The sequence below is a fragment of the Lithobates pipiens genome, unplaced genomic scaffold (assembly GCF_037356315.1).
Source record: "Lithobates pipiens isolate NorthernLeopardFrog02 unplaced genomic scaffold, aLitPip1_a1.2 Scaffold_22, whole genome shotgun sequence".
NCBI classification, from domain to species: Eukaryota; Metazoa; Chordata; class Amphibia; order Anura; family Ranidae; genus Lithobates; species Lithobates pipiens.
The window spans coordinates 183,554,264-183,579,306 of NW_027507784.1; the positions used below are offsets into that span (position 1 = coordinate 183,554,264).

At 40.4% G+C, this 25,043-nt stretch overlaps 1 protein-coding gene across 1 annotated transcript in view; it reads left to right on the forward strand.

Moving 5' to 3' along the window:
• TNRC18 (trinucleotide repeat containing 18) overlaps positions 1-25,043 on the forward strand; it is a 392,145-nt gene that overhangs the window by 2,356 nt on the left and 364,746 nt on the right. Inside the window, 1 exon segment of the mRNA XM_077448715.1 lies at positions 1,581-1,801. Within this exon segment, the coding sequence (XP_077304841.1) occupies positions 1,624-1,801 (178 nt within the window). The 5' untranslated portion in view covers positions 1,581-1,623.

The window sequence follows — 25,043 nt, forward strand, 5'->3', positions numbered from 1 at the left end:
AAATAATGAGTACTAAATACCCAATATAGATATATACACTTCAAATAATGAGTACTGCATATCCAATATTGATATATAAACATCAACTAATGAATGCTAAATACCCAAACATATAAATGTATGAACATCAAATAATGAATACTATAGATGTATAAACATCAAATAACCATGGCTAAATACCCAATATAGATATATAAACAACAGTTGCTGAATGGTAAATACCAAAACATATAGCTGTATAAACCTCAAATTACCAGAGAATAATTGACACACAAACATCAAATAATGAGTACTGAATATCCATTATTGATATATAAACTAACTAATGAATGCTAAATACCGAACTATGTAACTGTATAAACCTCAAATAGTGTCTATTAAATACCCAAATATTGATGTATAAACATCAAATACTCTCAGCTAAATATCAAATTTAGACATATAAACATCATCTAATGAATGCTAAATACCCAAATATATGGCTGTATAAATCTCAAATTACCAGGCAATACTCAATATAGATACACAAACATCATATGATGAGTACTAAATACCCGATATAGATATATGTACAAAACGAGTGCCAATGTACATTTTTGCATTAGGTTGAATACATGTTTGTTGGTATGTCTGTATAGATAAAACACTGTTACTCTGCTATGTAATATTCCTGTATGTTTGCCCCTTCCGCCCACCTACGCAAGCATCTTGGTGTTTTTCTTAGATTATAAACAGACCCTGTGCAGAAATAGAGCATTGGAGTAATATTCTGATTTTTGTTCCTTTGGAATCCACAATTTTATGTGATGTGAACTATGATTATAGTAGCAGTGTCTTGTACCTATCTGTGGCATTTGTTGTAAAACGATTATACAAGATCAGCGTATTTGATATTTTCATGGGTTTACACCAAAATAGAGGTCATGTTACAGGATTGTGACTTTTCACTGTTGTGTGCTTTCTTTAAGAACATATGAATTTCTTTTGGCATGCTGCACTATACAAGGAAAGCTCAGACTGAGTTTTTATTACGTGCTGAGTTTTTTGCATCAGATTCTACGTGTTTCCCAATCATTCCTAGTATTTTTGCTTCTCGGTCCATGCTCTATTTTCGTTTGGCTGTAATTCTTTCTACATAATGAGGTTCACTGGGATTCTTAAAAATGTTGACATTAGTGTACTCAGTATGTTGTATGCTGCAGGTCCAGTTTACACTAGAACGTATGCTAGGAAAAAATGGCTCCTGACACTGATAGCATATTGAAACTCATCACTGTAATTATTTGCATATGCCCTTGGTGTTTTAGATTATGTTGTACTATTATACTTTGCAAAGATCCAGTAAAGTTTGGACATATATCCCGCATTTTCACACGTATATGGGCTTGATGTATATTTCCATAGGAAGCACACTAAAGATATTATTGGAAGCTAGAACTGGCTGTACTGCCATTCATGTTATGTTTGTTTACTTCAATAGCTTCTTCAGTACGTGTAGACAAAAAAAAAAAAAAACAAACACAGTAAAAGCTTGCTGAGAATTAAATTTCTAATTGTATGAAAATGTTTGTTTATTTTAGGTAGGCTTTGAATCATGGTTCGGTTCAAGGATTCTGTGTAAAGATGGATGGCCGAGAATTTGTCAACATGCCCCCCTTAGGGCTGTCAGGGCTGCCACTGGAGCCTGGCCGTGTTTCCTCTGGAGCAGCTGCTGGGCGCCTTATTCCATCCACAGGTCAATTACCACCATTTTGCACAGCAAAGTATTTCCCCACACCTCTTGGTTTACACTCGCAGCCAGGTAAGATAGAAAAACAGCTATGAATGCTTGTGAAAACTAAAATGGTGGTTTTGCTGCTAGTTGCAGGTAACCAGGCATCCAATGTTTCTGCTCTAGTTTGTAGATCAACAAACGGCTGTTCTATGTGTGCCAGTTAGTAAAAACGGATGGGGTAATTATTTTAATAGCTGGTTGCAGTGGAAATCTTATCACTGTCATAGGGATCAAGAGTCCTATATGTGGTCAATTTTCAAATGAGATTGTGTCCTTTAGAAATGTAAGGAAATGTTTTTTTTTTTTTTTTTTTTTCTTTAAAATTTATAGTTATGATAGTCACGCTTTGGTAGCTATTAATACTATTAGGCTGGCTACATATATTAAAATCCGGTTGTACCATTTTTAGATTTACCCCAAAAAAAAATTAGATCAAGGTTCGCCATGGATTTAAACTGAATAGATTGTTTAGTTATGCCTTTAAACTCCATAATTTTTGGTAAATATGAAGATTGACAGATTGTAACAGGTGGATAGCTTTAGTGTAATACTTGGCATGTACTACTGAATGGTCAAATCCACAAGAGGTGCAAGAGACAACATTTTAACATTGTGTGTCAAACTGTACCACTTTGGCTAAGTCCTTTTGTAACATGTTACACCAATATTCAGGGTGTCACATGTAACATGTAACATTTAAGCGTGAAACCGCCACTTACGATAGCCAGTAATAGTATGGATGTATACATGTGAAAACCTCAGTTAATGCTGCTCCTCGGGCCACGCCCCCTGACGTTTCGCCCCAACCACTGGGGGCTTAATCATAGGTAGTGGGGCAAAACATGTCAGGGGGCGTGGCCTTAAGAGTAGCAGTGACTAAGGCTTGTACATGAGTACATCCATACTAGGACCGGCTATGGTGAGCGGTGGGTTACATGCTTAAATGTTCATTGCTCACTGGATGAGTTATTCTTAGGTTGCATTCCTGCTATCCTGAGTGCCAATGGGGCTCTACACCTCAGCCTGGAGCAGCACTACCAAGTACTTATGGGCTCATTGTAATATGTTAATGTAGCACCAGACCCCCATCCCGGTCCCCCCTATTGTGACAGCGAATGGGGATCTTATCCTCCTGCTCGCTGACGCAATTTAAATAAAACAGGCTTGGCCCACCTGGCCGTGTCACTAGTTGAGTTCTGTGAATGTGAAAGCTGGTAGTACCGACAGCCTATGCAGCTTATAGTTCTTAAAGAACTACCATGGCACTGTTAAGAGTGCTCTGGTAGTTCATTTATTCTTCTTGTCTGTGTGAAAATGGCTGCACAATGAATGGGCAGGCAGCTTATACTGACTACATGTAGGAGTCCTGCATGGCACACATGATCTGCAATGCTTTTCAGGCTTCTGCAAAAAAAACAAATAGTAAATGCACATTTTTATTATTTTTTTTGCCTGCAAAAAATGTTGGTTTGTTATTTTTTTCTTTAAAAAGTGAACTCCTCCTTTTAAGGGTCCAGTCACACCATCAGCATGTGTTATACTCTGCATAACAACAGGTGACCGCTGGTGAAGGAGCAGTGGAAAGATTATGACATAACATGCTGTTTACCTTTTTCTATATTGCATTCTTTCATTCATTGATTTTTGATAGGTTGTAGTGTGTCGCTATACACTTCGCTGCAAAAAAATGGACCATGTCCTTTTTTTTTTATTTTCTCCTCATGCACACACAATTGCAGCATATTGTGTGAACTGATTGCTGCATGTTGTGTGAACTTAACTAAAAGGGCATGAGGCAGATTGCCCACTGCAGCCCATTGCATATGGTGTGACACCCTTAGATCTGGATTAGAACTGAATGACTATTGTCAGTTTGTTCAGCTCATGTGCATAACTGTGAACATTGACAATTCAGAATTTTTTTATAAGGTTGTTTGGTTAAGGCTTTTACATGTCATTTTCAGAATTGGCAGACAATATTTAATTGCTCAGCTCAGTGTTATAATGTGGCTTGAAATGCCTTCACTTAAAGTGGTTGTAAAGGCTGAAGGTTTTGTTACGTTAAAGTCATACTAAACACGCAATGCTTAATTTATATCATCCCTTTTCTTTGTATATGTGGATGATGGCACTGTATCTTAGTAAAAAAATAAAAATAAATCTAAGTACCTTCTTTCTTATCGATATACAGCTGTCACATGACCTACCTCTTTCCTGGCCTGTCTGTAGGGAAACGGTGGCAAGTGGAGCTTTCAGTTCTCTGCTACTGGTCACATGTTCAAAACAAAACACAAAAAAGCCTTTGGCATACAGAGTAAAAATGATCAGTAAAGTGTTTTAAATTATCATACAAATGTAATTTGAAATTAAATCATTATATTGCAATAGCATGGTGTGGGCGGATTTCTTCCAGTAACAGGCTGTGGCACGCCCCTCCAGCCCGTGTCTTGATGTACTATCCAATCCCCATTGTGTTTAACTGGTTGGTGGACGAGGAGGAGGAGGAAGGGAGTAGGCTGTCATTTATCAGTGTATACACCCACATGTGACTCTCTACTGAGGTGTTATAGGGTAGAACATACTCTAAAAACTGGGCATGTGCACTAGCTGCCAATGCTGCTTTGCCAAACTCCAACTGCAGTGGAGACATGGATAGAAGGGGGAGATAGCAAACAGCACGCTTAACCTAGGTTTTTGCAGAATACAGAAAACAAATCCCCATAGTGACTGAGTATGAATAGCATATACCGTAATAACTTTTCTGTTAAAAAAAAAGCTGTTTTTTTATTAAGCAATTCAGTATTACAATACAGTCAGACAGTCAATTCTTGCTTAGTTACAGTATCAGTTCAGGGTATCTATATTCAGCATCTTACAACTACATACACAATATACTTCTAAGTAACATTTCTCAACCAGTGACAATTCCCAAGATAATCTAATACAGCTTTACTGATCTAGTTTTTAAAGCAGAGCTTCACCCAAAAGGGGAAGTTCCTCTTTAAGCACTCCATAATCCCCCCCCCCCCCCCCCCGATGATCTGAGCGGAAGTTTTCTCCCCCCAACCTCCCCCCCTGCAATCTTCGGGGACACATCACAGGTCCCAGAAGATTGGCTGAGCCATTGAGGAGACGCATGTGCAGTGTGCGCCTGGCTGTGGAGCCGCAAGCTGTCGCAGCTGAGTGCTCACACTTGTATTGCCGGGGAGAGAACCAATGGTTCCGACGGCCGCATTGCTGAATCCTGGGACAGGTGAGTGTGTGAAGTCAGCTACCTTTTTTTTTTGTTTTGTTTTGTAGCTGCTGACTTTTAATAAACACGAAAATGACTGACTGGATCTCTGCATTTAATGATGTAGGTTTAATGACATTATAACCCTGGTATATTCTTAAACGGCGGGGTGGTCAACTTTAGGATAAAAGGGGTCTCCGCTGAGGATTCGCCACAAGATCACTTTTAACGGCGGCGGGAGAGGTACCCCTGCCACATTCTGGTCGTCTCCAGTGCTTATTGGAGCCATCGGTAGCAGCGGAGGCGATCCAATGCTTCCCCCTCAGAGGTACTGTGTTGATTGAGGGAATGATGATGGCCCCCACTCGACATTGGATGATGGAATCAATGTCAAACGTCACTTGTGCCCAATGGCCTTAAAGGGACTTTTTATTTTTTATTTTCTTTTATTGCATTTAAGTCTTTTTGACCCCAGATCTTACATTAAAGAGGTCAGTCATGCCTTTTTTTTTTTTTTTTAAGGGACAATTTAAAAATAAAAAGTAAAATCTATAAGAAAAAAAAAAAAATTAAAGCACCTCATCACGCCATGTTCCCGCGCAGAAGCGAACACATATGTCAGTTACGCTGGCATATGTAAACGGTGTTCAAACCACACAAGAGAGTGAGAGCAATAATTCTAGCAAAAGACCTCCTCTGTAACTCAAAACTGGTAACCTGTAGAAATTTTTAAATGTTGTCTATGGAGATTTTCAAGTGTCAAAATTTGCCAATTCACGAGCGGGCGCAATTTTGAAGCATGGCATGTTTGGTATCAATTTACTTGGCGTAACATTATCTTTCACAATATTTATTCTTAAATATCTATATGGAGTGGTAAATATAAATAACCAACTATATGGTTAGAGAACAAAATCTCTAATACACCCTGAGAATAACAGAAGAGATATACTGTGTATATACTATTAGAGGAGATATATACTGTATATACGATTAGAGGTTGAATCTGGTAAATATCACCAGACTCAGATTTTTTTATTTAAAGAAAAAGAAAAAAGTTAGACTGTTTTGCAGATTTTCAAACAGAACTGTAATATGTTACATGCTGGCCATACAAAAACAATGTCTTCCTTCAAAAAAAGTCATTGTTAAGAATGTTCATTCGATTTTCGAATCGTTAGTGGGGTCAAATCAACGTTTGTTTTCAACCACAGTGATAGCAAATTTTTTAAATAATAGAAAACTGCTTGGTCAAAGGAATTTTCAGAGAGTGTATGTGGTTTTCGTTCAGAAATGACATTCATTTTAAAACAGAATGTTAAAAGCAAGTGAAAATTTCAAACAACGTTCTTTCATTCAGCGAATGTACAAAGATTTTTCATGTGAATATTCTTGTCTGAAAATTGATTGGTGTGGCCTGCATAAGGCTCAGTACACACCTATGCAGATTGCTTTTGATTAGTTTCTACAGTGCTTTTTGCTGTGCGTTAAAGGGGTTGTAAAGGTCTGTGATTTCACCTTAATGCATCCTATGTATTAAGTTGAAAAAACACCTTGCTATCATGGGCCCCCCAACCCCCCCCGTTTTACTTACCAGAGCCCATTCACCTGCTGTGCGCATCCCCCGGCATCCTCTTCTCCACTGAGTCTGGCCATTGACTGGATAGATTGATAACAGCACAGCCATTGGCTTGCGCTGCTGTCAATCATATCCAATGATGCAGCTGCCGGGTGGGGGCAAGACCGAGTCATACACTTGGCGTCTATGGACACAAGAGCGCAAACAGCAGGATCCGGGCCACTCTGTGCAAAACGAACTGCACAGTGGAGGTAAGTATTGCATGTTATTTAAAAATCAAAAAATCAAACCTATACTACCTCTTTAAAGTGGGGTACCCCCTAAAAAAAAAAATTAAAAGTCAGCAGCTACAAATACTGCAGCTGCTGGCTTTTAATAATCGGACACTTACCTGTCCCGGGTTCCAGCGATGCGGGGGAGCGAAGCCCCCCCTCGCTCCCCGCTCCGCTCGCGGCGCCGTCATGCATACTGTGGGCACCCGGCTGTGGCTTCACAGCCGGGCACCCACTGCACATGCGCGAGTGGCGCAGGGCGCCGTGATACGCCGTACAGTCACCTGGGACACGTGACAGGTCCCAGGTGAATGTGCGGCGCGAGGGGAAGTGATGTCACCAGCCCGGGCAATGAAGAAGGCAGACTACGAGGGACCCCCTAGCAACCGGTATTTAGAGGTGAGTAAAAATTTTTTTTTTTGCCAATTATTTTTTTTTGATTTTTTTTTAAAGAATTTTAAGTAGTTTTATTTTTTGGGGGGCAACTCCACTTTAAGTACAGTATAGAGTGCCCCAATAGCAAGGTAAAGAAAACTTATGCCTTTAGAACCACTCACTTCCTGCCCAGGACTACATGTCCCATGAGGCATTGCTCCTCACACCTTCTCAGGCACTTACTGACATGTATGGACAATGTACTGAGCTGTTTGCGTGCTGCATTGTATTTCCTGATATGTAAACAAATAATGCATTCTGTATGCAGGCCAACTAAACTAAAAAACTTAATTAATCGATTATGAAAATAGTAATCGATTTAATTTCATAATTAATTAGTTTTCAGCCCTATTATTTATAACAGGATATGCCATGTTTGTATATATGCGTGTGTGTGTTTGTACTGCAGTATGCTTCATTAGACTGTGTACGTATCCAACCAATTGTAAGAGAATTCTTTGACTTTGTGCCTAAAGCTACATGAAATAAGCAAAAACCTACTGCAGATTCCTTTTTATTGCTTGAAACGCAGATAAGGGTGGTGATCAATTAGAATTTTGGATTCCCATACTCTAAAATGCTTCCATTGTGATTTCCTTTTATTTTTTATTTTTTTTGTACACAGTCATTGGTTTTGTGAGCATTATACAGACTTGTTTATACAAGACTTGTCTTTCTATATTGTAGTCGTTTGTTCAATTGTCCTCTATTAGTTGCGTATGCTATATAGCTTTTATTTTTTTTTCTTTGGTGTGTGTATAAGCAACTAGTTTAGGCCTTCGCATGTATGTGTTTTTTTTTTTTTTGTGCAAATTGTTTGAGTAATAGCCCGTACGACAGAATAAAAAATCAGAACTGATGTCCTGTGTTGTAATGTGTTTCTACTGTATTTTCGGATGACAACCGTACTGATTAACCACTTGCTTACTGAGCACTTAAACCCCTTCCTGCCCAGACCAATTTTCAGCTTTCAGCGCTGTCACACTTTGACAATTGCGCGGTCATGCTACGCTGTACCCAAATGCTATTTTTATAATTTTTTTCCCCCCCCACAAATAGAGCTTTCTTTTGGTGGTATTTGATCACCACCTGGGTTTTTTTATTTTTTGATGAAAAAATACCAAAAATGTTGAAAAAAATACAAAACAGTTCAAAATTTTCTTATAACATTTTTGCAAGCTGGGTAATTTTTCTCCTTCATTGATGTACGCTAATGAGGCTGCACTGGTGGGCACTGATAAGGCTGCACTGGTGGGCAGCACTGCTAGGTAGCACTGATGATGCATTTGGCACCACTGGTGGGCATTGATAATTGGCACTGGTGGCACTGATTTACACTGTTGGGCAATGATATGCACTGTGTGGGCACTGGCAGGCAGTATTGGTTGGCACAGATAAGACAGCTGTGCCTCATCCTCTTCAGGACTGATATCCCTTACACAGAAGCTGGTGATTATATATATATATATATATATATATATATATATATATATATATATATATATATATATATATATATATATGATTTTTTTTATTTTTATTTTTTCTCCTCACGCTGTCAGTGTGAAGAGAAAAAAAGATTACTGATCTTCTGTTTACATCACGTGATCAGCTGTCATTGACTGATCACTGTAAATTTTTTAACATTAGGTTTATTCAAGTTTTCAATACAAACAGACTAAAAGCAGTGGTACAATTTCTTCAGTTATATACAGATCACCAATAAGGGACGATATGTTCCTTATTGGTGATCTGTATATAACTGAAGAAATTGTAACAATATAATTGTATCAATATATTATGCTGTTATCCAAAGAGAAATGAAAATAAATATATTGTCAAAAGTGTACTGGAATGGGAGTGCAGAAAAGAAGGGGAAAGCAGCACGTTATATATGGGGAGAGGTTCGGTGCGAAGAAGTTCTACCTCTGTACTATTGGAAGTAACTTCCACTGGACATATGTACACTTTTCTCCTATATCACAAAACGTCAATATACCATTGTTCTGGACCCTATTCCAGAGGCAGCTGCCACTCACGCACCCCATTTTTATTTTTTGTGTGATATTTACCTCTATTGTCAAAGCTAAGAGAGAAGAGAGAGGAGTTGATAAACAGTGGTGGTTGATATAGTTCCATATACTAATGGCATTTGTAGCCTGCACTTTTCTCCTATGAATTTAAATTGACAATTAAAACTGTTAAAAATATTGATTCTTCCCAGGGTGGATAAAAATCGATGATATAATCGGATTTTTTTGGGATTTCGATCGGATTGTTTTTTACATTTTAATCAAATGCTTTTGGAGTAAAAGATACTTTTCTATTTAAGATACATTAATATTTTAGTTCAGCATGAAATGGAGCATAGTTATATAGCATGAGGCTGTATATTCTGCAATATTTAAATTTTTGGTAAACTCATCCAATGAATGCAAGCTGAGATAACAACATGCGCTGCATTGATGCATTCGCTCAATTTCACAGTAACCATGAGATAATACAAAGTTCAGGAATATTCCTTTATCCCATTGTGTTGCAAATCTATGTACACTATAAACTGTATGATTGTTTGAAGAGAAATGCATCTATACCATGCTCTAAGTGTGGGGAGGAAGGGTAAGCATTCAAACCTTCTAAGCAGCTTATAAACCTTGTGATCTTTCTGCACATAGCTTGAAGTTCTTTATTTCTCCCTTGAGAAAAATGGAGAAACCCCCTAGAAGTGGGACTTTATAGGTACTACCATATTCTCATACGTAGGGGAAAAAAAAAAAAAAAAAAAAAATATATATATATATATATATATATATATATATATATAATGTGTGTGTGTTTTATTATACAAAAAAATACATAATTACAATATCACAGAAACATATAAATAATCGAGGATGCATAACAATACACAAAAAATCATGGATAGATGTAATGGAGTAACCCAAACCCAACGGCGTTTCAGAGATGAGTCGTATTCGTTTTTTTTCGATATTCGAATACGACTCATCTCTGAAACGTCGTTGGGTTTGGGTTACTCCATTACATCTATCCATGATTTTTTGTGTATTGTTATGCATCCTCGATTATTTATATGTTTCTGTGATATTGTAATTATGTATCTTTTTGTATAATAAAACATTTTTTATATATATATTTTCCTACATATGAGAATATGGTAGTACCTATAAAGTCCCACTTCTAGGGGGTTTCTCCATTTTTCTATCCTTCTGGGGATGTGGTACACCTTTTTATAGCAGATTTATTTCAGATAGCTCTGTTTTATTAATATTTCTCCCTTGAGGAGCAAAATGGCTGCAGGCTGAAAAAGAGACCCAGTTTGGGAAGCTCACGGAGTTGAGAGAAATGCATTGACATCTAGGTGTCCTACAGCCCGGCTCTCTTGCCGCCCACATGTGGTCTTACCTGCGTCACCCTGCATAGCACGGAACTGGTCGGGCATCACGTTACCATGGCGGTTTACTATACAGCCCCACTCTACAGTCCCAGTATCTGGATGAGGTTCATTCCAATGGTGTCATGGAACATAAGACAGACTAATTGTGAGCGTTTGGTAACATTTCATGGTCATGGACGGACCATTGGAGCAGGCTGCATGATGGGTGAGACATATCCATGGGACGGTTTGTCCTGCTTTATATCTTCACACTGTGCTTTGATTATATAGATTCTGGTACCAATACATTGCTGCAGCTTCACTCATCAGAGATAGTCCATCTCTACCTATATGCTCTTTCACTGTCTGCACCATCTCCATTTAGGATCTGTCTGCAACTTGAATAACTATTAGACAGTTCATCTCAGCACTTTCCATACTGTTGGTTCACTGTGACTATTCTCCAGAGTGGCATTTCTGGCTCTGAGTTTGTGACATTTTTGTTTCATCAGCTGATTGAAGGGATCCTTGAACTTCAGGTACCTGATATTACCGGATGCCTATTCCCAGACTGTCAAACATCTAGTCACCCCCTGTGTAAGTGAGAAGTGAATGTCTGTGTGCAAGTTAGCATGAGCTGTTTATATTCATATTGTGACAATGTTGCCATAATGTTTTTACACTTTTGGTGAAGGTTTTGCTCATTTTGGCTCAATAGCCAGATGTAACGTTTACATATGTCTTTTTTGCATCAGTTAGGCTGCTCTCAAACTGAGCTTTACTGGCATTGTAGCACCTGTAAAGAGCCTCTGCTCTCACTCAAGTGCTTTCATACTGGAGCGGTGCGCCGCCAGGACGACAAAAACAGTCCTGCAAGCCACATCTTTGCAGCAGTGTAGGAGCGGTGTATACACCCCTCCTAAAGTGCCCCTGCCCACTGAAATGAATGGGTGGCTTTGTGAAAGTTAGTCTATAACCCTTTCATGACCAAGCCCATTTCTGACATTTGGTGTACACGTTTAAAATCCGTATTTTTTGCTAGAAAATTACTTAGAGCCCCCAAACATACATACATACACACATATATATATATATATATATATATATATATATATATATATATATATATATATAAATAAATATAATATATTTTTTAGCAGAATCTAGAGAATAAAATGGCGATTGTTGCAATATTTTATGTCGCACCGTATTTGTGCAGCTGTGTTTTAAATGCAGCTTTTTGGGAAAAGGGACACTTTAATGAATTAAAAAATAAATAAATAAACGAAACAGTAAAGTGAGCCCAATTTTTTTGTATAATGTGAAAGATAATGTTACGCCGAGTAAATAGATACCAAACGTGTCACGTTTTATATTTGCACACACTCGTGGAATGGCGACAAACTACGGTACCTAAAAATCTCCATAGGCAATACTTAATTTTTATTTATTTTTTTACCATTACCAGGTTAGAGTTACGGAGGTGGTCTAGTGCTAGAATTATTGCTCTCGCTCTGACGATCGCGGTGATACCTTGCATGTGTGATTTGAATACCGTTTACATATGCAGGTGCGACTTCCGTATGCATTTTCTTTGCTGGACAGGGGCGCTTTAAACATTTTTTATTTTATTTAATTTAATATGATTAAATTGTGTTTTAAAACAAACAAACATTTTTGATTACTTTGCTGTCACAAGGAATGTAACCATCCCTTGTGACAGTAGGAATTTTTAGGATTTTTATTGAAAGTTTTCATAAAATACAAAGTTTTATACAATATTCGTTCAAGAGATATGCATCTAACAAATATTACGGACAAAATTAGTTTGTGTTATGTATCAAACACATATCGCTATAGTGAATTAGAAAAATAGATTTCCGAAGGTGTTCTAATCCAATGGTGGTCGGCCGACCCAATGAAATGTATTGATGGTAGGAGGAATCCTGTTTAGGCATACCCATGTCTCCTCTCTGTCCACATTGCTTCCAACATGAGTTGTCAAGATTTCTGTTGTATTTGGCTATTCTATCGGGAGTGAGATGCCAACAGTGTGTCAGTTTAACTGCTAGTTCCCAAAGGGATGAGCAGCAAGTAGCTTTGTATGTGGATTTGTAAGCCTTTTCCCAGTTATCCACTGTGTAGGGTTGTCCCAGGTCTGATTCCCATCTAAGTAGTGGGGTGGATTTAGTAAAAATACTTTTGTTCTGTAAGGCCGCGTACACACGGGCGGACTGTCTGTCCAACTTAGTCCGCTGAAACACATTTCAGAGGACAGTCCGCTCGTGTGTGGGCTTCAGCGGACTTTTTCAGCGGGCAGTCTGGCGGACTAAGTCTTTCGGAATTTCCGTAATATTGTCCGTCCAACTTTGGTTTCAGCGGACAGTCCGCTCGTGAGTAGGCAAGTTGGACGGACTAAGTATGGCGCATGCTCAGAAAGGATTTACACGGCCGAAGGTTGCATTGCAGTGTATTGGACGTCGTATTTCTAGTCCCGTCGTACGTGCTGTACACGTCATCGCGCAAGCTTTCAACGGACTGTCTGTTCATCGTGTGTGGTCAAGTCCGTTCATTCAAAAGTAGGACGGACTGTCTGTCGGATTGTCTGACGGACTTAGTTGGCCAGACAGTCTGCCCGTGTGTACGCGGCTTAACAGGTTATAGAACAATGAGATCCCTTTTTGGTGTGGTGCAGGGGATCTAAAAAAGATCCAGGCTGCTTGGGGGATTTTGCAGGTTTAGTTTTTGAGCGAGGCAATACAGTGTTTGTTGAGCTGGTTTGATATGTGTGTAATACCTTTGTCTTTCCATTGTAAGATGTAAATTGCATTTGGTTCTGTAGTGCTTCTAAAGGGATTTGTACCGGAGTTGAGAGGCTGATTCATGCTGTCATTCACAAATCTATTCCATGTTTTAAGTGTCGCTACCATCATTGGGGAGATTCCGGAAGGAATTTTTGCTCCTAGACTAATAGAAAATAGCCATGAAGATAGACTACCTCCTGGAGATGTAGAGGCTTCAATCTTCCCCCATGTGGAAGGGGGGGGGGGGGGCATAGGTTCTTTTGTTTGGGTGGGGATTGAGGACATGTAATAGTCTTGAAAATCCACATATCCAATTCCTCCTGCTAGGCGATGTTTAATCAGTTTATCGTGGCCACTTCTAGCTTTTTTACCCTTCCAAATGTATTAAGATAAAATTGTTTGTAGGGACTTGAAATATTTAATGGGTATTGGAATCGGGAGAGTTCTAAACAGATAAAGTAATTAGGGAAGGTGGAACATTTTGAATGCTCCTAGTCACCCCATCCACGAAAACTCAAGACACCAGCCTGGTAAGTGTTTCTTGGCGTTTATTCCGGAATGGTAAGTAGTTTAATGCAAATAATGTTTTGGTGGAGTTGATCTGTTGTATTCCCAGGTAAGTTATACTTTTTTCCACCCATGCGTAAGGGAAATGTTTTTTAAGAAGGTTGCTAGTAGATTAGTTTACTCCTAAGTTTAGGATATAGGCTTTAGGCTCATTAACTTTGCAGTAGGAAATGTCACTAAACCAGGCATGCGTCTTCTGGATCCCGTCATCCGATAATGTCATCTGCAAAGAGACTGATTTTATGTTCCTGATCAGCAAGAGATATTCCTTTTAATGTTTGCATTAGATCTGATGTTTTCAGCTAGGAGTTCCATAATAATATTGAATATTAGAGGTGAAAGTGGGCACCCCTGTCTCCTACCGTTGGAAATTTGGAATGGTACTGAAAGGCTCTCTGCTGAGAACACCCTGGCAGGGGGTAGAGTACAGGGCCATTATGGCGTTGTGGATTTGTCCTTGTAATCCAAATTTGTGTAATACTGATGATATGTATCACCAGTGTACCCTATCAAATGCCTTTTCAGCATCTAGAGATAGAAAAAGCGAAGGGGTTTTCGTAGATTCTAAATAATGAATAATGATCATTCGTCTAGTGGCGTCTGAAGCTTGGCGACCTTTTGTAAAGCCTGATTGGTCTTTGTGGATGAAGTGTGGCAATATGTTTTCGAGTCTGTTGGCTATAAGTTTTGCATACATTTTTGGATTAAATAAGGAGATAGGACGGAAATTGTTCGGTAATCTAGATTCTTTCCCAGGTTTGGGTAGAGTTACAACCATGGCACTTAGCATTTCAGCAGGAAATGATGTGGATTCGGTAGCTGAGTTGACGGTATGGCAGAGGATAGGGGCTAAAGTATTTTGGAAAAGTTTTTAGTATTCCCCAGTGAAGCCATCTGGTCCCGGGTATTTGGAACTGGGGAGTTTGATTACTTGTAGTATTACGGGTATTGTGAAGGGTTCATTTAGTGATAAAAGTTTTTTTGTGGGGTTATTCGGGGAGATTTGTGTTGTTCAGTAAGGTTTGGATCTCTTCTGGGGACGGTTGATGTGTGAGTGACTCATCTTTAAGGTTGTAAATATCTTTATAGTATGTACTAAATGTGTTGGCAATGGAATGAGGTTTAAGTAGTTTTTCGTTGGAGTGGGGATGATAGATGGCATTTTGGTTTTAGTTCTATGTCCTTGGACACGCAAGGTTGTGGCCTTTCCTGCTTTGTTCCCTGTAGTGTAGGTAGATGCTTTGAGTTTTTTACGTACGCCTCAAGAAGTAGGGATCTTAATTCGTGATTTAGGTTGAAAGATTTTAGATTGGAGGAGGGGAGATGGACTAGTTTTGTTCAAGGATTTAGCAGCTGATATTTCAGTTGTGAGGTCATCTAGTCTTTGAGTTCTTTGAAGGAATACATCTCTAATCACAGCTTTATGAGCATTCCACACCACCAGCGGGTCAGATACTGATGCTTTGTTTATTGAGAAGAATAATTCTAGTTTGATGGGAGTGACGTAGCATGGAGTGTTGGAGGTAATTATTGGCCCTCTGAATATAGGAGTTGGGTTGTGTAGAGTTAGCGGATATGGAGAGGCTAACGGGAGCATGATCTGACCAAGTGGCGGTGTGATTAGTGAAGCTCGATATTCTCTGCAGAAGCCACTTATCTGTCAAAAATAAGTCAATTTGTGAGTAGGTGTTGTGACGGGGTGAAAGAAAGGTGAAATCACGTTTGCTCATGTGGCAACACCTCCACACATCATGCAATTCGAAGTAATAAAATTATCTAAAGGGGAAGCTTGTCGTTTGGACCCTGTGGTGGAGTCCATTGCAGTATTGGTAACCAAATTGGAGTCTCCACAGATCAGCATGTGACCCTGTTGAGTTTTTCTTGCTGTCCGAAGTGTCTTTTTGAGGAAGTTCATCGGGCGGTGGTTTGGGGCGTAAATGGAGACCGAGGCGTATGAGACATTAATTGTACAGAGCAGGAAGATGTACCGACCTTCTGGATCCATTATGCAGTTTTGTAATTGGAAGGATACAGTGTTCCGAATGGTTATCAGTACTGTTCGCTGTTTTTTGGTATACCTGGTTTGGAATATATGTGGGAATTATCTGTGGTGGCATTGTGGGGTTGCGTTTTTTGGGCAAAGCGATTCTTTTGGACGCACACAACGTCACACTTTTCAGAAAGTGCTGTTTTCCACAATGAGGCACGTTTGGCTGGGTGGTTCAGACCTTTTGCATTGAGGGACAAGATGTTTATAGCCATGTTGTTGATGTGTGGTGATGGCATGAAGTAGGGTTATGATGGACTTGCGTTTGCTGGAAATCAGTGGGTTAGTCCTCAGGAATCCGGTTGTTGATGAGAAACGTGGTCCGTTTGGTTCTCTTAACGGCGCTGCAAAAATAGTACTATCTAGGTACTAATAAAGGTATAAAATACTTTAGATAGTGAGTTGAAACTGTTCAGTAACTAATTCAGTTAGTGCTCAGAGAGATGTTGTTATGGTAAACATGGTAGAAACGTAAAACTGCAAAAAAATTAAAATAAACTTCAGGTAAGACAAACAGTTATATCAGCAGTATAAAGCTCTGGGAGCAGCTGATCAAACTTGGGGGAAAGTTCAGCAAGTGGTTGAGTGAGCATATAGCCAGACCGGACGAGCAGATGCTCAATAAAGTACGTTTCTGGGCAATTTAATTCATTTTTATCTATCCTTACCGTGCCCCTGTGTATGACCAAACTGGAAGGGTTTAGGTTTCCTGTATGGGTCAGGTTGGTTACGTTGAGGCTCTGGAATGATTTCCCAGGCTTGGAGAAGTTTCAGACCACCATCCAGAGTGGATATGGTGTGATGGATGCTGTTGTGGGTGGCCAAGATGTTGGCTGCATGGCGCCACTTGTATATTATTTTGTGATTATTCATGGCCTTAGTGATTTGCAGGGTGTATTGTGACAAATCGGCATATAGTTGGATGTCTGAGCATGGTGCTGGAAGAGGGGACAATTACCTTGCTTTTGAGAGGATTTGTTCTTTTGCTTGGTAAAAGTGGATCCTCAGGAGCACATCTCTGGGGATGTATGCTTCAAGGTGGCAAGGTTTAGGTATTCTATGGATATGGTCTATGGTAAGTTCAGTTGGAGACAGTTCTGGCAACATGCTAGAGAACATGGCGCTAGCTTAGTTGTGTAGTTCTTTAGATGGAATGGACTTTGGGATTTAATATTATTGCGTCTGGAGCGGTCCTCGAGGTCCACCAGCTTTTGCTTTGATCCACAGAGAATCATCTTTTTGCTCTGTGTATGCATCAACAAGATCACTTACTGTATCTGTGCATTCCTCCACTTTGTTTTCCATGTATTGCATTCTATTATCCATATGTCTAATTTCCAAGGAAAATCTATCAATCAGTGAAGATAAGTTAGTCATTAAAGAGGATTATATGGATAACAGCATGTCTTTCATAGTGGTGTCTACTGTCTAGCACTGGTTGCCCTGATGTTGGGAATTGCACTATGGAGGATTGTAGTGAGGAGATAGCATTTTCATTATGAAGGCCTGTACTCACTGTGTTTGAGGCCCGGTGATTAGGATCCATCCGCATCCTGGATTTGGCTGGGCTCTGGGAGACCGGAGTGGCTGGAGAAGAATCCTGGGGAGATGAGGATGTTAATCCACTGTGAATGTATTGTGGCTGACCCACAAGGAGGTCTGTTAGTCACAGAGTGCCACCCCATTGTGCTGGCGGTGCCATCTTGGCTTCTTCCCTGTGCTCAGCAGGGCTGGAAGGAGAAGGATGTGAGGTGTTTTGGGCCTCTATCTTGGCTCTGTTTGCGGGACATCATGTCAGCGGTGTTCCCGGGAGTGTGATGCGTTCCCGCTGGACTGGCAGCGATATGGTGCCCGTTTGTCGCTGATAGTCCGGTCGACGGTAAGGAGCTCATGGCTCAGGCAGCCATTCACGTGCGCAAGCCACGCCCCCCGGGTAGAATGACTTCTGTACAACCAGCCTGCCCATACATGGATTGAAATTCGGGCAGTCCTTGCATAGATTGGCAAAATTTCAATCCATGCATGGCTGGCTTGTTTCACCGTCCCCTTTGTAATAGATGATTTTAGAGGAATGTGGCGCTGATTCAGAGGGGAAACCAAGTAGATATAGGCACCAGGCTGCTGTGTAATAGAGGGAAAGGTTGCCACTGCTGGTTGTCAAGGTTGGCACACTGGCTCTCACCTACAACACTGACCTCACTGTGTAGTAGGTGAGGGCCAGTGTTGCTGTTCCAGTGTCTACAGTTGTGCTGGTGGTTGGGCATCACAGAAAGCTGACTTATTGTTCATATTGTTGGTGATGTTGGTGTTAGAAAAATTGCTTGGGAAATTGAGCAGGTTCATTCGCCGGAGGTGTTATGTATTCCCTGAGCCCCTGCTGCCCTACCCAGCAATGCCTGCCATACCTGTCCTGTGCCTGTAGGTCGGCCAGCGTACATAGTGGGGGGTTGGGGGGAGAGAAGTCTGCTTCATTGTTGGCGGAACTGATAGGTGATTTTACAGCTGTCCAAATCACTTGCAAAAGAAAACGCAGTTGGCTGAGAATGTACACACACACATTCCTACTGGCTGTAATCGCTTGGATGTTCGTAAGGGCAGCTGCTGCCACTGATGTAAGCCTTATGTAGCTGGCAGTGAATGGGCAATATTGCTCAAACCTATAGCGCAGTGTCATTTGTGTTGGACACTATGAAGCTCTGGAATGACTTCTCAGATCACACCATTTGCACAAGACACATTGAAGATTGCACTGCAAGTTGTACAGGCCTGGAGTAACATTTCACAAGAGATCAGGAACATCCTGAATTAACTAGGTTATACTGAATGTCAAAATAGTTTGAAATAGTTAAAAAATGTCAGCGTCTATTAAAGCTAAACTAAACCCCAAACTGTTACATTTAAAGCGGTAGTAAACCCGCACATTTTTTTTTTTTTTTTTTTTTTTTTTTTTAAACCTGCAAAGCAAAAGGCATAATGAGCTAGTATGCACCACTGCAGTCAGCGGCGCATACCGAGGGGAATACCTCCTAAACCGTACAGGTTTAGGAGATATTTTTTTTACCTACAGGTAAGCCTTATTATAGGCTTTCCTGTAGGTCAAAGTTAAAAAATCGAGTATACAACCACTTTAAGGAATGCTGTCAATAATGGTCATGGTTACTTGTGCTCCCAATTGAGTTGTCCCATGGTAACTGGTAATCAAATTAATGCTAACAGGGCAGCTGCCTTGGCTGTAAAGAATAAGAGGGTTTGGTTTTCTGCTTTAAATGCAGAACAGAGCACACTTTGGCAGGAAATGGTTATTCAGACACCTACAGATCCTTTTTTTTTTTTTTTTTTTCAAACACATTGTTTGTATATACATAGTAGCCTTGAAGGAAATGGATGTATTGTCAGTTTCTGGCTCTCCTTCACATATGCATTATGTTGTATACCGTATGTCGATGAAGGTTTTCTTTAGTTCTTCCTTCCTGAATGCATGGCTGGCAGACATGGTGGTATTGCATCTTTCTAATAAGTACACCTGCTTTTCTTCTTGCGTTGATTAGCCGTGCACTATGATATTAAGCACTTGGGCTTAAAGCGGCAGTAAACTGCTGCAATAAAAGAAAAAAAAGATAAACTTTATCATATCGTAACCCTCCGGTGGCTCGCTGTCAACACTAAGAGGTCTTCCATCTCCCAGCCCCCCCCCCCCCCAGTCTTCCTTCTGGGTTCGGGAACTTTGGCTGCGTGAGTGGCCAGAGCAGCGATGTCCCTCCCGTGCATGCGTGTGGGAGCCTTCAGTTGGCACAGACCATCAGAGCGCATGTGTCGGTGATGTCCCCGGCTGCATCCAGGGTGAGTATCTCATGAACGGTGCACGTTTAGAAGATATTCATTTTACCTACAGGTAAGTTGTTGTGTTTTTTTTATTTATTTATTTTTTTTATTATTATTATAGGCTTACCTGTAGGTAAAAATTGCAAAGCGGACTTTTCTACTGCTTTAAGAAACAGCAGGTTCTTAAAGTATAAGGAAAGGCAAAACTTTTATTTTATTATTTTTTTCTAGTTTTGGATGGAGTGTAGAGGGATTGTTCTAGGTTTTAATTGCTGTCTGTGCCCCTGTTAGGAAGATAAATCCTCTGTCTTGTTTACAATTCTCATTAAGCCTGGGTTCACACTGTAGCGATTCGAAAACCAGCACAATTCCAATGCCGGTTCCTGCATCGCATCTCTCCTGCAGGCAGTTCACACTGCCCACCGCGAACCGCTGTGGGTGTTAATACAATGTTAATTACATCACCAGGACGGTTCATAGATCACAGTGCGAACTGTGGCTTCAGATGGGAATTAAATTGCATGGGTTTGAGAAACATTCTTGTGAGCAGTGTACATGTATAGTCTGACAGACTTGCATTTGCATGTGTTGCATGTGCTTAGGTTTTCAATAACTAAGTGCAAATTTTAGAATTTATTTGTTAGTGTTATATACTCCTATTTATTGGGTTATCATGTGGTAGTTTGTTTCCAACAACCAGTTTCTGTTTAGCACTTGAAAACACATTGCAAAATACATGGCTCCTCTTTTGGTTTAGAGTGTGCTTTTGATTTTCACATGTGGTTGAAGACTGAGGTGCTTTAACCCGTCTGGAGTTCTCAAAGTACATTGTAAAGAACCCAGAAGCAGCCCAAAATTGAGAGGTCCGTGAAGGGGAAGAAAAATAAGAGTGGGAAAGAAGACAAAGCTGAAAAAGGAGGGGGGGGGGGGGGTTTGGGTGGATGAAAGGAAAAATTCACTCCTCCGCTGTCAAGACTGAGCCATATGTGTGGTGTGAGCAGGTAAAAAGGGACCAGTGAAACCACTTGTTTGATTTTCTTTTCCTTGCCTTTTGCCAAGGCTATGATACTTTCCATAAAGTGTTTTTATGCTATTTAGGTTTACTATAAGGAAGGTATTGGGAGGAGATCCTTCTTTCATAGTGCGGTATATAGGCCTTGAACTAGCATAGAATTTTTTAAAGTTCTTTATAAATTGTTTGCACACAGACAAGAATAAGAGTAACAGTACATGGTTGACATAGAAAAGTACCATACAATTCTCACCAGATAAGGACAATGTCTTCGAATGGGCATCCAACGTTAATCACTAGCATGGAATTTTTTGTGTAATCTTGGAGAGATCAGATTGGTGCAGTATAGATTTGGCTAGATCTGTTCCTAGTTTAAAGTCCAATGAGTTGTTTTAATTTTGAGTTTTTGGTCTCAAGTCAGGGAGACTAATTTTTCCAAAGACCCAAAAGACATGGAGGATGGTGCCCTCTTCCTCTGCCCACCTCCAGCAGTACTCACCATCTCGGGATAGATTCCTCAGCAGAATCAGGACTCTATATCAGTAAGTGAGCACTTTATTGCCCAACTCTTGCTATTTGCTTGTAATGGGAAAATATAGAGTATGAGATCCCTCTGTTCTTTTGAAAATTCCCAGCCTAGATCACTTTCCCACTTAAGCAGATGCGAAGGTAGAAAGGACTCTGTTGTGTTTTTGATTCAATCATTTTTATTGAACAAATAAAGAAATGTATTACAAAAGGTTACATATTCAATGTAGCTGTCATAAGGATATAATGCAAACTGTAACTTCCTTTTAGATATAGAGTATGCTTCCCATTTTTTCCTATTGGTCAGTATTCCTTGGGCTTTTCAAATCGTTACATTTAAGGTATACATAAAGAGAGAGGAACTTCCCTCCAGGGCACCCCCATGGGAACTAGCTGTGCCCCTAGAGGGATATTCCCCACCTCCCCCCCCCCACCTTGTTGCTCCTGCAACACCGAAACTGATCATCAAAGTTTTTTTTTATTTAGTCCATTATAATAAGTAATTATGAGCTATAGCCACTGTAATCCATTCCGAATAGCATATTACTTACTGTTCAAAGAAACTTTAAAAAACTTGTTTCCAGGGGTAAGGCAGCGCCATCTTAAGTAACGTTTTCTAAGTCCACAGTGGAGTGTATTTCCGCCCTTACATTGAGCTCTTCCTGTACTGTTAACCAAGCCTCCTTTTCAATCCAAAGTTACTATGGCAACCCTGCTTCCCTGTTCATAGCTGACTTGTTTTATTTCATAGTATTTACTTGTGCTGATTACCTAGTCTTTGCCTGTGTGAGTCCTATCAGCTTCAGCTGATATTACTGCAGTAATGCTGTCCCATGCCCTGCTTTACACTGCATGTGATGTCACATAGTGTGTAGGAGGAAGCTGAGTGATTTTGCAGCCTCCTGGGAGTTCAGTGTTGTGCTGTAGGAAGTCCTGATAACAGATAGATAAGCACATAGAGAGTGTGCCGTAAATCAGGGGAGATCTGCGCATGCTCAGTGACGTCATTCTAAAGAACAAAAAGGATTACAACAATACTAAGCAAGTAAGGAGATCTCTACAAGCAGTGTTCATTAGGGTTTTTTATGCTGATTTACAGGGGACAAAGTTGTGGGGAAGGGTTTGCAACCACTTTAAAATGATCTTGTTATTACCTAGGTAATTAAGGTGTGTGAGAAAAAGGTTTTCCACAGGAACCAGTTGGTTTCATATTTTAGGCGCGTTACCATCTCCTATATGCCATTATCTTTTTGTATTCAGCTATTGTATTTATTTTGACTGTGATGTCCCTTAAGTTGGGAACATCCTTAGACTTCCATCTATACATTATTGCAAAGCACGCTGCCAGTAAAATATGTGTAGCTATAGATCTAGCTGCGATTGGGTAGCTTGTTGTATTTATACTAAGGATGGCTTGTTCGATATTTGTTTTTGCCTGGACTCCTGTCAGAAACTTCGGAGACTGGGGCAGGACAACACCATGTGTGTCAGGGTACCCGCCTGCCCACATCCCCTCCACCATAGGTTTGAGTTTTTCTTTTTGAAAATTTAGCAGCTATATGACAATTAAAATACCACCTCAGTGTTAGTTTTTGAGCACCTAGAGAACTGGTGATTGCATTTAATTGCATTTTTCCACTGGTGTTCTGAGAATTCTCTTCCTAGTTCTTTTCCCATTTCAGTAAGGGTTTGTGCTTGGTGAATGCGTCTTGACTTCAGTGAGTTGTAAATTAGAGCGATGCCTTTCAGTTTGGGGTTATGGAGTAAAATTCCATACCTTTTTTCTATGACCGGTGTATGGGTGGTCTTCGTTCTTTGATAATAGGAGGAAACCCGGGTGTAAGTAAACAATTCTGCATAGTGTTGATACCTAAGCCACACAAGGACCATGATCTATGCGAATCATGCATACCTATATCCCTAATTAATGTGGACGCAAAAATCTTGACTAAAATTCTGGCCAAAAGATTGAATAAGGTAATTGCTTCTGTTATTCATCCTGATCAGACAGGTTTTATCCCTGCAAGGTCAACAGCTGTAAATCTGCATCCCCTCTTCACCATTGTGCAGTCAGAGTCCCTGCCCGGACACCCGCGCGGTGGTGTCCCTGGATATGCATAAAGCGTTTGATTAGATTGAATGGCCATATCTGATAGCGGTCCTTGAGCGGCTGGGCTTTGGTCCTAAATTCATAGCATGTATGAAAATACTTTATAATGAACCTAGAGCTCAACTACGAGTTAACAGTATTATCACAGACAAGTTTGAAATTGCTGGGGGCACTCGACAGGGGTGCTCATTGTTACTCCTGCTGTTTGCCCTGGCCATAGAGCCACTGGCCTCTGTTGAGGGCGGATAAGGATATCGGGAGATGTCGTATCAATGCATTAGAGGAAAAACATCCTTATATCCCGACGACATGCTCCCCAGGGGGCTCCCTGACCATGGCCCTAGACAGACTATCCGACTTGGGGAGGTACTCGGGATTTAAAGTTAATTGGCATAAGTCCATCATTTTCCCCTTTTCAGTCTGAGTATATCCCGATGGTTGCCCCCGGATGTCCCGTTTTTAAGGTAGTCTCTCGGTTTCATTACCTGGGGGTCGAAGTTCAGCTACCAATTAGTACTTATGTACATAATAACCTATCTCCATTAGTGGCGAGACTAAAGGAAAATGTGCAAACATGGGCTAAACTGCCTCTCGGCCATATCAATATATTTAAAATCATTTACCTGCCTAGGTTTCTCTACCTATTTTGAAACGCCCAATTTATATTCCTAAAAAATGGTTTACGATAATTCATGAAATACTTTCTTCCTTTCTCTGGGGACCTAAACCAGCTAGGGTGTCACTGGATACCCTAGGGTGTCATTGGCACTCTCCCCTTCGAGTATGGAAAAATTAATAGCTAATGAGGACCACTCCTAAACTGATTTTCAGGTATTACTTTGAACTGCTGACATCCTCTTTCCCTAGAATGGAGAGGGTGGCTACACAGTGGAAGGCTGATATACCGTCCCTTACGGAGGAATCGTGATCTGAGACCCCAAACACACTGGTGCCCTCGATCTCAACTAGAGACAAACTGCTACAATTTATCTTCATAGGATATATTATACTCCCCAGCGCCTACATAAAATGGATAGACAAGAGTCACCGGACTGCCCTCGTTGTCATGCAACCGTGGGAGACTTCTTCCATATGGTATGGAAATGCCCCCTGGTGGAGAAATATTGGAAAGCTATCCTGAAATATTTGGAGGATACCCTAGACCTCACAAACGTCTATTCTCCCGCCAGATGCCTTTTGGGCAACCTGGAGGAGGAAGAGGTGCCAACTTCAAAGAAGACCCTTCTGAGGGGGGTGTTTTGTTATGCTAAGAAAGCACTGGCCCTTAATTGGAAGAATCCCCCCCCCCCCACCCCAAATCTCTGCAAAATCACTGCAAAATTGCAAAATTAGGTAAAACTGGTTAATAATGCTCTGTCAAGATACAAATTGACTTATGCTGCAAGAGGATAAAATTATATAGCTGGAGACATAGGGATATGATACCTGATGTATAAATGTTGGTTT